General features: G+C 49.5%; 1 protein-coding gene across 3 annotated transcripts in view; it reads left to right on the plus strand.

The window, feature by feature from the left end:
• The window catches only part of COQ9 (coenzyme Q9), a 62,962-nt gene that overhangs the window by 27,465 nt on the left and 22,043 nt on the right, over window positions 1-13,454 (plus strand). For all 3 annotated transcript variants that reach the window (XM_083163885.1, XM_083163887.1, XM_083163886.1), the window contains exon 7: window positions 13,056-13,211. In XM_083163885.1, coding sequence (XP_083020011.1) covers window positions 13,056-13,211 — 156 coding nt within the window. The remainder of the gene's footprint in view (window positions 1-13,055; window positions 13,212-13,454) is intronic.

A 13,454-nucleotide genomic window follows, 5' to 3' on the forward strand; every position in this document is an offset into this window, starting at 1 on the left:
GAAGGATTTTGTCAGAGTGAACTAGAATATGGCCCATTGTGTCTTTAAGAGGATTCGTAGAGATTCTGTGACTTTTCCTTGTTGGGAGAAGCATGGAAAGTTTGAGACAGGAAAATAACTATAGAAATAAAAGATCGATGATCTAAATACCAGGTGCTCAGGTGGATGGTTACAGGTATTTATTTTTCATGCACAAAAAGGCAATATACAGTATGTCCGTTCTAACAATAAAAAATGGTAGGCAGACAGTATGAAATGTAAAACCTCTTAGGCAATATGCATCCATTTAAAAAAATATATATATGTATGTATGTATATATATATATATATATATATATATATATATGTGTGTGTGTGTGTGTGTGTGTGTGTGTATGTGTGTATATATATATATATATATATATATGTGTGTGTGTGTATATATATATATATATATATATATTTAGGTGATTCATCGCGCCCTACGGGTGCTCTTCACACCGTCGTAAGGGGCTGCGCCCCCTTTAACCTGTGAACACAGTTATTGCGTGAGTGAGGGTTGGGTGATATGGGTGGGTGGGAGGTGCTTGGGGGTGGTGTGGGTGTGTGAGTGGTGGGGGTGGGGTGGTGTAGGCTAGTTTGGCTAGGTATAGAGTGCAGGGGTTGTTGCTATAGTGGTGCAAAGATAGTGTGTGGTGTACTTGTGTGTGGGGGTGGGTAGGGGGTGTGGTGTTGTGGGGTAGGGGTATGTTGGGTTAGGGATTTTGTTGGAGTGGTGTAGGAAAGTATAGGTAGGTGTAAAGTGCATGCTTTGGTGGTATAGTGGTGGAAAGAAAGTGTGTGTTATTAGTTTGGGGTGGGGGGTGGATTGTGGTATTGGATATTTATTTAGTGTGGTGCATATAAACACATTGTAGGCGTTGGTCGAATAGGAAACCAAGGTTACCTGTGATCTGTTGGTGGTATAGTGCAAAGTCTGTTCTCCTCGTAGGTCCGGGGCTGGCGTCAGCAGAGAGGCAGGTGTGAGGGTAGTGGGAGGTTTGCTGGCACGGCAGGAGGGGGTGGGAGGCATCGGGCGCAGTTGCAATTATTAGGCGCCTGTGCGAGCGGGTCGCGGTGGTGGCGGGAGGAGCTAGCAGGCAACCGCCACACTTGTCAGCACTGTGCGTAGCGTGCTGGGGCGGCAGGTCCCGCGAGAGTGGGAGTCTGCTGCCTTGAACCTGTCTGGCCTGCGCGTGTTCCCGCGATACTTCCGGGAGCGCAGGTGCCTGGCAGGGTGTTCTCATATATAGTTGTCTACGTGTGGCATATGTTGGTGGTGTGATTGTAGGTGTGTGGTATAGCGGACAGGGAGGCACAGGGTGGTTGGGAGCGGACAGTGAGGCAGGACGGTAGGGAGGCACAGGTTAGTTGGGAGGGAACAGTGAGGCAGGATGGTAGGGAGGGGACAGGGAGGCACAGGGTGGTTGGGAGGGAACAGTGAGGCAGGATGGTAGGGAGGCACAGGGCAGTTGAGAGGGGACAGGGAGGCACAGGGTGGTTCGGAGGGGACAGTGAGTCAGGACGGTAGGGAGAGGACAGGGAGGCACAGGGTGGTTCAGAGGGGAGAGTGAGGCAGGACGGTAGGAAGGGGACAGGGAGGCACAGGGTGATTGGGAGGGAACAGTGAGGCAGGATGGTAGGGAGGGGACAGGGAGGCACAGGGTGGTTGGGAGGGAACAGTGAGGCAGGATGGTAGGGAGGCACAGGGCAGTTGAGAGGGGACAGGGAGGCACAGGGCGGTTCGGAGGGGACAGTGAGGCAGGACGGTAGGGAGGCACAGGGCGGTTCAGAGGGGAGAGTGAGGCAGGACGGTAGGGAGGGGACAGGGAGGCGCAGGGTGGTTGGGAGGGAACAGTGAGGCAGGATGGTAGGGAGGGGACAGGGAGGCACAGGGTGGTTGGGAGGACACAGTGAGGCAGGATGGTAGGGAGGCACAGGGCGGTTCGGAGGGGACAGGGAGGCACAGGGCAGTTCGGAGGGGACAGTGAGGCAGGACGGTAGGGAGGGGACAGGGAGACACAGGGAGTGAGATCCTTGTACATCTTACAGAGCTGTGCTTGCAACATTTTCTGAAAGCAGTGGAGGGGTGGAAACATAGTGGATTTGACCATCTGCAGAAATGGTGACACCTCAACGCCTCATACACAGGTGTGCCTGCAGCAGAGCTCCATCCTGGCCCCCAGATTCATACACACATATGTAGCAGTGAGACACACACAGCCCCTTCCCTGTGTCACACTCACTTTTAGGCTGTGCTGCTGTCTCTGAAGCTCCTGGCTGGCATGGCACTGTATGTAGCCCCGCCCCCTTTTCGGACCTCCGGCTGCCTCTTGTGCAGTTCAGCTGCCATGATTTATTTATTATAGGTAGTGGGGGAGGCTGGGGTAACTTGTCCCCTGTGCCTCACTCTTACTGCAAAACACGCTGGATGAAACTGAAAGTAAGCTACTGCTTCGGGCAGAAAGGGCTGCTGGGAGCTGTAGTTTAGTTTTATGTTAATCTAAGTAGCTCCTCGAGCTCTAAACTAATGCTGCCGTGCAGGGACGGGGGAGGAGGGGAGGAAATGTCACCATGCCAGGAGTTGCAAGCAGCTGAGCACAAAGGAGGGGTGCAGTGCAGCTGGGGGGGGGGGAATATATGTGAGTATTCTGGGAGTGTGTGCATATAGCTGGGTTTTTAGGAGAACGGGGTAGGTATATTAGATTTTCAAAGAAAGTACCTCTACTCCCGTGTCCAACTTCACCGCTACACGCAGCAAGACTGTCAGTCTTGATTAGGGATCAGGCAGGAGCCGTCTTTTCACTGCTGCAGCCATGGAACTGGCTTCCAGCACAGAGACCGTCCGCTTCTCCACTGTCCTTCTTAGTGTGAGGGGGGAGGGTGGGCAAGCAAATACTGAGCTTGGGTTTATAAAACAGTTCCAACTGGTACATCCAAATGATAAAAGTAGGTAGGTGACCATGTCCACCTGCTGCCGCCGACACTGTTAAGAACTGCTTCGAGATCTTTGTCAAGGCTCAGGTGGAGGTGGTCACCCTTATAGTACTCCTTATACCAAATTCATGTTCCTTCCCTTACATGTCCCTACCAGGGTTCCCTAAAAGTGACAGTGTACTAGCATTAGTTTATACATAAGTCTTGCAAATCTGCCCTACCTACCCACCTGTCCTCTGTTGGACGCTCCACCCTGAATACTATAACATCTTGTTGTTTTTATAGATGGCATCAAAAAAGCTGTACTTATATTCAAAACAATTATATGTATAATTGTTTTGAATATAAGTACAACTTTTTTGATGCCATCTATAAAAACAATAAGATGTTATAGTATTCAGGGTGGAGCGTCCAACAGAGGACAGGTGGGTAGGTAGGGCAGAAGTAGGTTCCCAGCCAGTAGAGGAAGGTCTTCCAAATCTAGGTTTGGAGCCTTTAACAAGAAACAGGTGTCTAAAGGAGAGGATAAATCTTCTGCATGACGGGGAGGAGACTCCCCGTTCTGGCCTCCTGCAGTTTCGGGACAGGTGGAGAAATCCCACCACGGACCCTTGGGTATATTCCATTGTCTCCAGGGCTTATCAGATAAATCTCAGGGGCCTTCCCCCAAGAAGATTTCTCCCTACTCCTTTACCACGGGAAGCCTGCATGCGGACTGCTGGCAGCATTGTCTCTCAAAGAGAAAGGGGTAGTGGTCCCGGTTCCTCAGGAGGAACGAAAGAAAGGATTTTATTCAATTCTTTCTCCTTCATCCACTAGGTGTCACTGAAGTTACACTGGGGAATAGAAGGCGACCACAGGGAGCATGGGCACTTTAAAAATAAAATTATTGTGACCCACTTCCTCCCCTTTTACTTCCCCTCCAAGGCAGTCTTAGATTGTGCCCGAAAGGGAGCAGGTCAGGTGGGGCATCTCCTGGGCTTTTTTGTAATTAGGGCATAAAGCAGCAAGAATTGCCATTGAGGACAGGCAGATAGTTGCTGCTCCTATATGCCTGCGATGCGGGAGCCTGCCGGAGGGAGCCGGCTGCTGCCACGGTTTGCGCCTGGCTCTCTGGCTGACAGAGACCACCGTCTCTGGAGATGTAACGGGTGCCGCTCATACGAGGCGTGCGCCCGTTCTTCCCCTAGCCCCACCGCCGACGGCAGTGCCTCCATGTTAGAGGGAGGTCAGGGACACAAACGGCGGTGCAGCAGAGGGTTTATTTAAACCTGGCGCCATTATAGGAGTCGGAGCTGCCGGGCAGGTGGTGGAGTTACCGCGCCGTGCTCCCAGCAAGCCCTGGCATACCCCGGCATTTCCTGCATGTCACGGCGGCCATTTTCTGTACAATGGCACCGCTGAACATGCTGCTGGAGGCTCCTTTATTGCGCTGTAGATCCCTGCCTAAGACTACAGCTGGCGATTCCTTGTCTCCTGGTGACTGTCCTGCTGAAAGCGCTACCCGGTTGTGAGTTACAATGGGGTTTAGAGCGGGGTGAAGACAGTTGGGCTGTTTTTCAAATAGGGCTATAGCGTTCCTGTATTACATACAGTACCATAGGCTCTGTGACAGCTCCTTTTCTTTTACTGTCTCTCCCTTCCAGTACATCTGACTGGCTATCCTATACCTACTCCTTGTTAGTGTGGTAGTGTGTGGTGATTTGGTTGGGTACTTGTTACAGTGGCAGGGGGTAACTCCAAGAGGGTTACTTGCAAGAAGTGTAATGCTAAATTTACATCTTCTAAAGAGGGAGCCTCACTGTGTGATAAATGCACTGTTAGCCCCCCTTTACCACAGTCTCCTGTGCAGACCCCTGTCTGGGCATCACAGCTTGCTGTCTCAGTTGTCTACTGAGGTCTCAGCAGCTCAAAGAGATAGAGAGACTGACAGAAGCCAGCAGGCCTCTTTGGCTTCTGCTGTACAGGCTTAACAAAAGCTCTGGCCCCTCCAATGACTCGCAGGATACCACAAAGGCCTTCCTTTCGGTCCTTTTGTCCCACTAGCAGATTCAGCGGCTGTTCCAGAGGCGGTGCGCCGTCAAAAGGTTCCAGAGGATGCGGCAGAGGTGCCTCTGCAACCACCCAGGAACCCAAGTCCACCAAACCATCTGCATGACGGTCTCCGGTCCCATCTGGGGGATCCCAGGGTCGGGGCCCGACTGAAGTCCTCGGGATACTACTCCAGTCTTTTTTCTCGTACCAAATCTGGACGGCTCGTTACGACCTATACTAAACCTAAAGGATTTGAACCCGTATTTACATACGGTCAAATTCAAGATGGAGTCCCTGCAGTCGGACACCCACCAGATGAGGGTTTTCCTTCCATCCAACAAAATTCAGTCCTTGCAGGCCCTGATCCGGTCGGTTCTACGACGTCGACAGGTATCAGTACATCTCTGTACCAGTCTCCTAGGAAAAATTGTGGCCTCTTTCGAGGCAGTCCAATAGGGTCTCTTCCACTCGCGACCTTTCCAGTTGTCTCCTCCATCAGTGGTCAGGATCTCACCTGCATCTTTAGCAGCAGGTGACCATATCACCTCGAGCTCGTCAGTCTCTGCTGTGGTGGCTCAACTCCGAAAACCTACAAAGAAGCAGGAGATTCGGAATATGGGAGTGGACACTCCTCACCACAGACACCAGCCTTCGTGGCTCGGGAGCTGTCACTCTGGATCATCAGTTCCAGGGATTATGGACAGCCTTCGTGGCTCGGGAGCTGTCACTCTGGATCATCAGTTCCAGGGATTATGGACAAGACAAGAGAGCCTTCAACGCCATCAACGTGCTGGAACTCAAAGCAGTATATTATGCCCTCCTGCAGGCGGGACATCTTCTGCGGGACAGGGCCATCAGAGTCCAGTCCGACAACGCCACGGCCGTCGCCTATATCAACAAACAGGGCGGTACTCAATGCCAGGCGGCCATGAAGGAGGTGAGCAGGATCATCCTGTGGATTCAGGCCCATGCTCAGGCCTTGTCAGCAGTCTTCATACCCGGTGTACACAATTGGGAGGCAGACTTCCAAAGTCGGCAGGATGTCCACCAAGGAGAATGGTGCCTCAACCCAGGGGTGTTTCAGACATTAGTGCATCGCTGGGGCCGCCCTCAGGTGGGTCTGATGGCATCCCGTCACAATTTCCAGCTTCCAAGGTTTGTTGCGCGGACTCGAGACCCACAGGCCGTGGGGGTGGATGTTTTGGTCGCTCCCTGGCCATTTCAGTTTGTCTAACTGTTTCCTCCGTTCCTGTTGATACCTCGGGTATTACAACGCATACGCAGGGAGGGAGTAACAGCCCTTCTGATACCGCTGGATTGGCCTCTGCGCTCTTGGTACACCAACCTGACTGCTCTTCTAGTCGACGAGCCGTGGCCTCTACCTCTTCAAGAAGACCTCCTCAGTCAAGGCTGCTGAAAGGTCCATCTTAAGGCGAGCAGGTATTCCAAGAGCTGTTATACCTGCCATGATGAGGGCCAGAAAGGAAGTCACTTTGAGACATTACCACCAGATTTGAGATCTTACGTGGCTTGGTGCGAGGGGCATAGGGGTATCCACTACCCTGTTCAAGAAGGCTAGACTTCTCCTGTTTCTACAGGCGGGTTTGAATTCCAGATTAAAGCTGAATTCCTTGAAGGTTCAGGTTTCGGCCCTCTCCATATTTTTCCAAAGACGGTTGGCCTTCATCCCAGAAGTACAGGCCTTCTTCCAAGGGGTTCTGAGGCTACAGCCTCCTATTCGTCTGCCTACGGCACCCAGGGACCTGGATTTGGTTCTCATATACTTACAATCGTCCGTATTTGAGCCTTTAGAAGATGTGGAGCTTCGTTACCTTACTTGGAAGGTGGTTCTTCTGTTAGCTCTGGCTTCGGCCAGAAGAGTCTCGGAATTGGGAGTACTTTCTAGTCGTTCTCCTTTCCTTCAGTTTCATCTGGACAGAGCAGAGCTTCGTACCAGTCTTTCTTTCCTACCAAAGGTTATTTTAGCGTTTCACGTGAACCAACCCGTTGAGGAGTATTCAATGTTTTTTGAGAGTCTGGCTCACCGCTCACTGTTCTGTGTCCCTGTGATCTCGCTGAAGCGCTCGGCACTTTTTCTTATCTCCTCATTTCTGACTTCCTCAGTATTCAACTTGTGGCCAGCTCACTGACCCCTTTTGCGAACTTAGCATAATTATGCAAGTTCAAATGGGAGAGCTGTAACTGGAGACATCTGTTTTCTCCTGCTCTCCACGTGAGCTGGTCAGAGTGGGATATTCCTGAGCAGGGTGTTCATCTCAGCAGCGTGTTCCTCACATTTGTGGACTTGTATTTTTTTACAAAGGTTTAGAAAGGTAAATGTTTTGTTCAGTATTTATTTTACAACAAATGGCTGTGTGACTATTTTAATTGGGTTTGTGCAGACGGGTGTATTTTGTTCTGTTTGGCCTTTATCCTTGTGTTGTGCTTTTAGCATTGTTTATTTGCCCTGTGTTTTTATTTAATTTATTTTATAATTGTTAGCGTGTTTAAAAGCCTGTTTGGGGGTTAGGTGAGGAAGAAGAGAGGAAGCATGGGAAATTACTAGGAGCATTCCAAAATGATTTCTTATTGGTTACCATTAAAATAACTTCTTAAATTCCAAATAAATTAATATAGAAGTACAGCATTATGGCACTTGCAATAAATACATTAGAGTACATTTTTTTTAATTTATAAGCCATAAAAAATAAATAAAAAAATAACAACTTTAACAAAGATAGCCTTACAGTTCACCTAAAAAAGATGCCGAGGGAAAAATGGAGAACATCTCTAAAAAAGAAACCAGCAGGACTCGCAATTTGTGCATTGAATACACTTTTTGAGAGAGACACTAAAATCCCCATTGAACAGACATGGGGAGAAGTGCAGGGTGAACTGAGTTAGCTTCGCAAAATATTTTTGGAGAAGCAACAGAGCTGAATACAGGGAAGCACAAAATAGGAGAGAAAAGTTCACTACTCTCCAAAAAACATGCACACTCACCGTTATTTACAGCGACATAGGAGCATTGAATACATGCCATTGTGGTTCTGGCCTTCTCGGTCGCTTCGCCAGAGGGCAGGTCCTTGGATGTAGTTAGGGCCCTGTGCATCTAAGTCTCTCACACGGCCTCTTTTCGCAAGTCGGATGTCTTGTTTGTCACCTATGACCCTGTACGTCATGGGTGGCCAGCTTCCAAACAGACACTTGCCAGGTGGATCCGTCTGACCATTCGTCAGGCGTACATTGCTGGATCTCAGATGCCTCCTTCTACCATAAGGGCGCACTCCACTAGATCCATGGGTCCCTCATGGGCGGCTGCCCGTGGGGGTTTCTCTCCAACAGCTCTGCCCAGCTGCTACGTGGTCAGGTTGTCAAACCTTTGTTCACTTCTATAGGTTTGATACCTTTGCGGTGCCAGCTTCTCAGTTTGGCCTCTCTGTCTTAAGGGGTTCTCAGCGCTCACCCACCCGGGTTGGAAGCTCAGGGACGTTTTCAGTGTAACCTAGTGGATGAAGGAGAAACAGGGATTTTGTACTTACCGTAAATACTTTTCTCCGAGTCCACAGGTGTCACTGGACGCCCGCCTCAGCGCTGTTCTCCACCATTTTATGTTCATGGTTAGGTTCCTCTCAGGTAACCTTTGGAGTTTTCCCTTGTCAGGGTTTATACTGTATACGGTTATTTGACCTATGTAGTCAAATATGTAGTTAAGTAAAAAATCCCTGTTTTCTTGGACCCCAAACCAGATGGGTCTTTCAGACCCATTCTAAATTTAAAGTCTTTAAATCGGCATCTCTGGGTAGATCATGGAATCTCTGCATTCAGTGCTATGCAGCATAGAGCCGGGAGAATATCTAGCATCGGTGTATATCCAAGGTACTTCTCTACATATACCCATATGCATGGAGCATCATTCCTTACTTCGCTTTGCAGTAGGGGAGACTCATTTTCAGTCCCAAGCCCTACCCTTTGGTGTGGCTACGGCACAGAGGGTCTTTACAAAGGTGATGGCTGTCATGACAGCATCCCTCAGACTGAGAGTTATAGTAATTATCCCCTACTTAGACGATCTACTGTTCAAGGCGGAGTCAGGGGAAAGACTTCAGGAACACCTGAACATAGCGACACAATTTTTGCAAGACCAGGGGTGGTGTTAAATCTTCCCAAGTCTCACTTGTTTCCCACGCAGAGACTACAGTTTTTGGGGGTAATTTTGGACACCCATCTACACCGGGTGTTTCTGCCAGAGTCCAAGGCACTGGACATCCATCAGCTGGTGTTGATGATCGTACAAGCACAAGGTCCTACGGTTTGGCATGGAGTGAAAATTCTCGGCAAAATGGTGTCAACGTTCGAGACGCTTCAGTTTGCCAGGTTTCATTCGAGGATTTTTCAATGGAACATTCTTTCATGTTGGTCAGGGGACGCTGTTGTTTCTGTCTCAAGAGACAAGGGAGTCCTTGATCTGGTGGATGGACACAGAGACGTTGCAGCTGGGGTGTTCCCTTCACTCTTGGGAGTGGTTGGTTGTTACAACCGATGCCAGTCTCAAGGGCTGGGGGGCGGTGGCCCATCACCTACGGTTGCAGGGACTGTGGTCCAGTCACGAATTCGATAAATATATTGGAACTTCGGGCGGTTTAGAAAACCGGTACTCTTTACTTAGAACGGCGCCCACGATTTTGATCGTGGGCATCGTTAGTAAAAAATCTCGGGCATCTCAGGCATTGAATGCACTAAAAAAACCAGTGCGATGCGACCGACAAGATGCCCGCGATTTCCCATAGAGAACAATGTTAAATGTCTCAATTGACCCAATTTTCCTGTTCAATGCCTCAATTGACCCGATTTTTCCATAGGAAACAATGTTAAATGGGCCACAGAGGCCAAATAGGCACCCTGAAGTGTATAATGGCCACCCGAATTGTTAACGCCACCCCACGATCAACGTCAACCCGAAGCGTGGCGAGGGGCGGCGGTACGCGTCCTACGAACTTTTCATACCCCCACTATCCACATCGGCGTGGAGTTGAGAATAGAAAGTGTGGCGAGCGGACGCGGACAGCTGTGAAGCCCGCGAGGGGACGCGGATACCTGTGAAGGTATCTGCATCCCCTCGCGGGGCTCGCTGCGCTCGCCACGCTTCAGGCTCGGTGGCTCGCTGCGCTCGCCACACTTTCTATTCTCAACTCCACCTGAAGTGGATAGTGGGGGTATGAAAAGGTCGTAGGACGCGTACCGCCGCCCCTCGCGGGCTCGCTGCGCTCGCCACGCTTCGGGTTGACGTTGATCGTGGGGTGGCGTTAACAATTCGGGTGGCTTTTATACACTTCAGGGTGCCTATTTGGCCTCTGTGGCCCATTTAACATTGTTTCCTATGGAAAAATTGGGTCAATTGAGGCATTGAACAGGAAAATCGGGTCAATTGAGACATTTAACATTGTTCCCTATGGGAAATCTCGGGCATCTCGTCGGTCGCATCGCACCCGATTTTTTAGTGCATTCAATGCCCGAGATGGCCATGATGGGCGCCCTTCTAAGTAAAGAGTACCGGAAAACCTTTCAGAAGGTGGAGGATCTTTTGAAGGGATCGCCCATACGGGTACAGTCGGACATTGCCACGGCTGTGGCTTACCTGAAACATCCGGGCGGGAAGCGCAGCAGGATGACAATGCAGGAAGTCTCGCAGATTTTCAGGTGGGCAGAAATCCACATTCCTGCTCTGTTTGCTGTGTTCATTCCGGGGATCCAGAATGTAGAGGCGGATTTCCTCAGCAGAGAGAATCTGTTGGAGGGGGAATGGTCATTACACCAGGAGGTATTCCAGTAGATTGTGCATCGCTGGGGGCTCCCAGAACTGGATTTAATGGCATCCCGGAACAACTGTCAGGTTCCGAGGTTTTGTGCTCGGACCAAGGACCCGTCCGCTTGGGCGGTGGATGCCATGGCGGTTCCGTGGCACTTCAACCTGGTCTACATATTTCCCCTGTTTCCTATGATTCCACAGGTGCTGAAGAGTGTGAATTCTCAAGAGGTGCAAGCCATTCTGATTGCACCGGACTGACCCAGGAGGTCCTGGTATTCCGACATACTTAGATTGTCGACGGAATCTTGGCGTTCTCCCCTTCGGCAGGACCTTCTAAGGCAAGGACCATTTCTACACCTGGACCTAGCTCGTCTCAATTTGACGGCCTGGCTTATGAAACCTCCTTATTGAAGAAATTATCCAGACTATGGTAAGGGCTCGTAAGCTGGTGCCTGCTGCAAATTATCATTGAGTCTGGAAAATTTACATCAGGTGGTGTGAGCGTCAGAAGGTACACACTTCTAGGTTCAAGGTGTCTTTATTATTGGATTTCCTTCAGGATGGATTTTCAACCGGGCTGGGGTTGCAGTCCTTAAAGGTACAACTTTCGTCTCTGTCCATTTTCATTCAGAAAAGGATATCTCTGTTGCCGGAGGTTCAAACCTACAGGGCGTAACCAGACTTAAGCCTCCATATAGGCAACTTGTGGCACCTTGGGATTTGTCTTTGGTTCTATCAGTATTACAGAATCCTCCTTTTGAACCATTAAGGTCAGCTGACCTTAAATTTGTTTCTTGGAAACTGACTTTTTTGTTAGCCATTGCTTTGGTGAGGCGTGTATCGGAGCTAGGAGCCTTGTCCTGCAAGTCTCCACATTAAATTTTTCATGAAGATAGGGCTGTGCTTCGAACAGTTCCTAAATTTCTACCTAAGGTAGTCTCTTCCTTTCATTTAAACCAGGAGATTGTGCTTCCGGCATTTTCCCCACCTGACGGGGCTAAGAATAGGGACAAATTTAAAGAAATTGGACATAGTTCGCGGCTTTCGAATATACGTTGAAAGGGTAAAAGAACATCCGCAAAACTGATTGTTAACAGGTGGTTAAGGTCAGTAATTGCCTATGCTTACACCAAGGTAGGTAGACCTGTTGCTTCTCGGATAAATTCCCATACCACCAGGTCAGTTGCTTCCTCTTGGGCTGTGCATCATGGGGCTACAGCGGAACAGTTGTGCAGGGCTGCCACTTGGTCTTCTGTTCATACCTTTACCAAATTTTACAGGTTCCATGAGTTCACGTCTGAGGACGCTTCATTTGGACGGGCAGTGATGAGAACTGTCAGTCTGAGCATACCCTCCCAAAGGACCGGCTCGTGAACGTCCCAAGGTTAGCTGTGTCACCAGGATGGATGAAAGAGAAAAGGGGATTTTTGTAAGAACTTACCGTTCGAACCCCTTTCTCTGAGTCCATCCTGGTGACACAGTGATCCCTCCCTTAAGTTATACCGTTCATGTGTGTCATGTTATGGTTATATGATTGTGCATATAAGATGTTCAGGCATGGTACTGAGTTATGTATCCTAGTGTGCTTTAGAAGTTGAATTGAAGCTTCATGGGATGCAGAAGGGAGGAGCCTGCTTCCAAAGGATTTCAGCATAGGTGCCTTGGCTACTGCAGACCCTCCTACATCCCAAGGTTAGCTGTGTCACCAGGATGGACTCAGAGAAAGGGGTTTGAACGGAAAGGTTTTACAAAAATCCCCTTATATAATACAGGGATTATAGGTCCATATACACTGAGCAATTTTCTTTCCAGGATGGTATGGAAAGCCGCCCACCCCATCGCTTATCTTCCGGTAATTCCAGCAGATGAACAGCGGCCGGTGGCAATTATGTAGGACCACGTACCAGCACTCATTGCTGCCCCATACACGCTGGGCTGCTTTCAGCTCAAAATTGCCCAGTGTGTGTGTATGGGGCTTATCAGTCAGCCCTGTGTCTAGTACAGGTCACAGGAATGTATGGTACAGTCCCTCTACAGAAGTGTGATACAGGCTGTGATTGGCTGCAGCGTCTCTACAGAAGTGTGATACAGGATGTGATTGGCTGCAGCGGCTCTACAGAAGTGTGATATAGGTTGTGATCAGTCTCACTATAAAGTGCTAGAGTTCCTGCTAATATGGAGGACAGCCTGATCTGTATCAGTAGCGTGGCATGATCATCTACGCCGTGTACATAACGTTGCGCATCCTGCTCTGCAGGTCAGCTGGTACTCACGGAGGGCGGTGCTAGCAGGAGTCTACAACACAACTGAGCTGGTCATGATGCAGGATAACTCCTCCGACTTCCAGGACACGTGGAGCTTCCTACAGAATCGCATTTCAGAGGCTGTGATTATGGGGGATTCCGTTACACAGGTACTGACGCAGCGTAATACTGTATGCACCTCACAGAGCATCTATAGACACGGCGTTATACTGTATACACCTCACAGAGCATCTATAGACACTTCCTAATACTATATACACCTCACAGTGCATCTATAGACATGGCCTGATACTATATACACCTCACAGAGCACCTATAGAATCAGAATTCGCTTTATTGGCCAGGTATACTTGCGTATAATAGGAATTTGACTTGAATTGCTGTGTCCTCTC

Source organism: Crinia signifera, chromosome 11 (genome assembly GCF_055691185.1).
Source record: "Crinia signifera chromosome 11, ASM5569118v1, whole genome shotgun sequence".
Taxonomy (NCBI): Eukaryota; Metazoa; Chordata; class Amphibia; order Anura; family Myobatrachidae; genus Crinia; species Crinia signifera.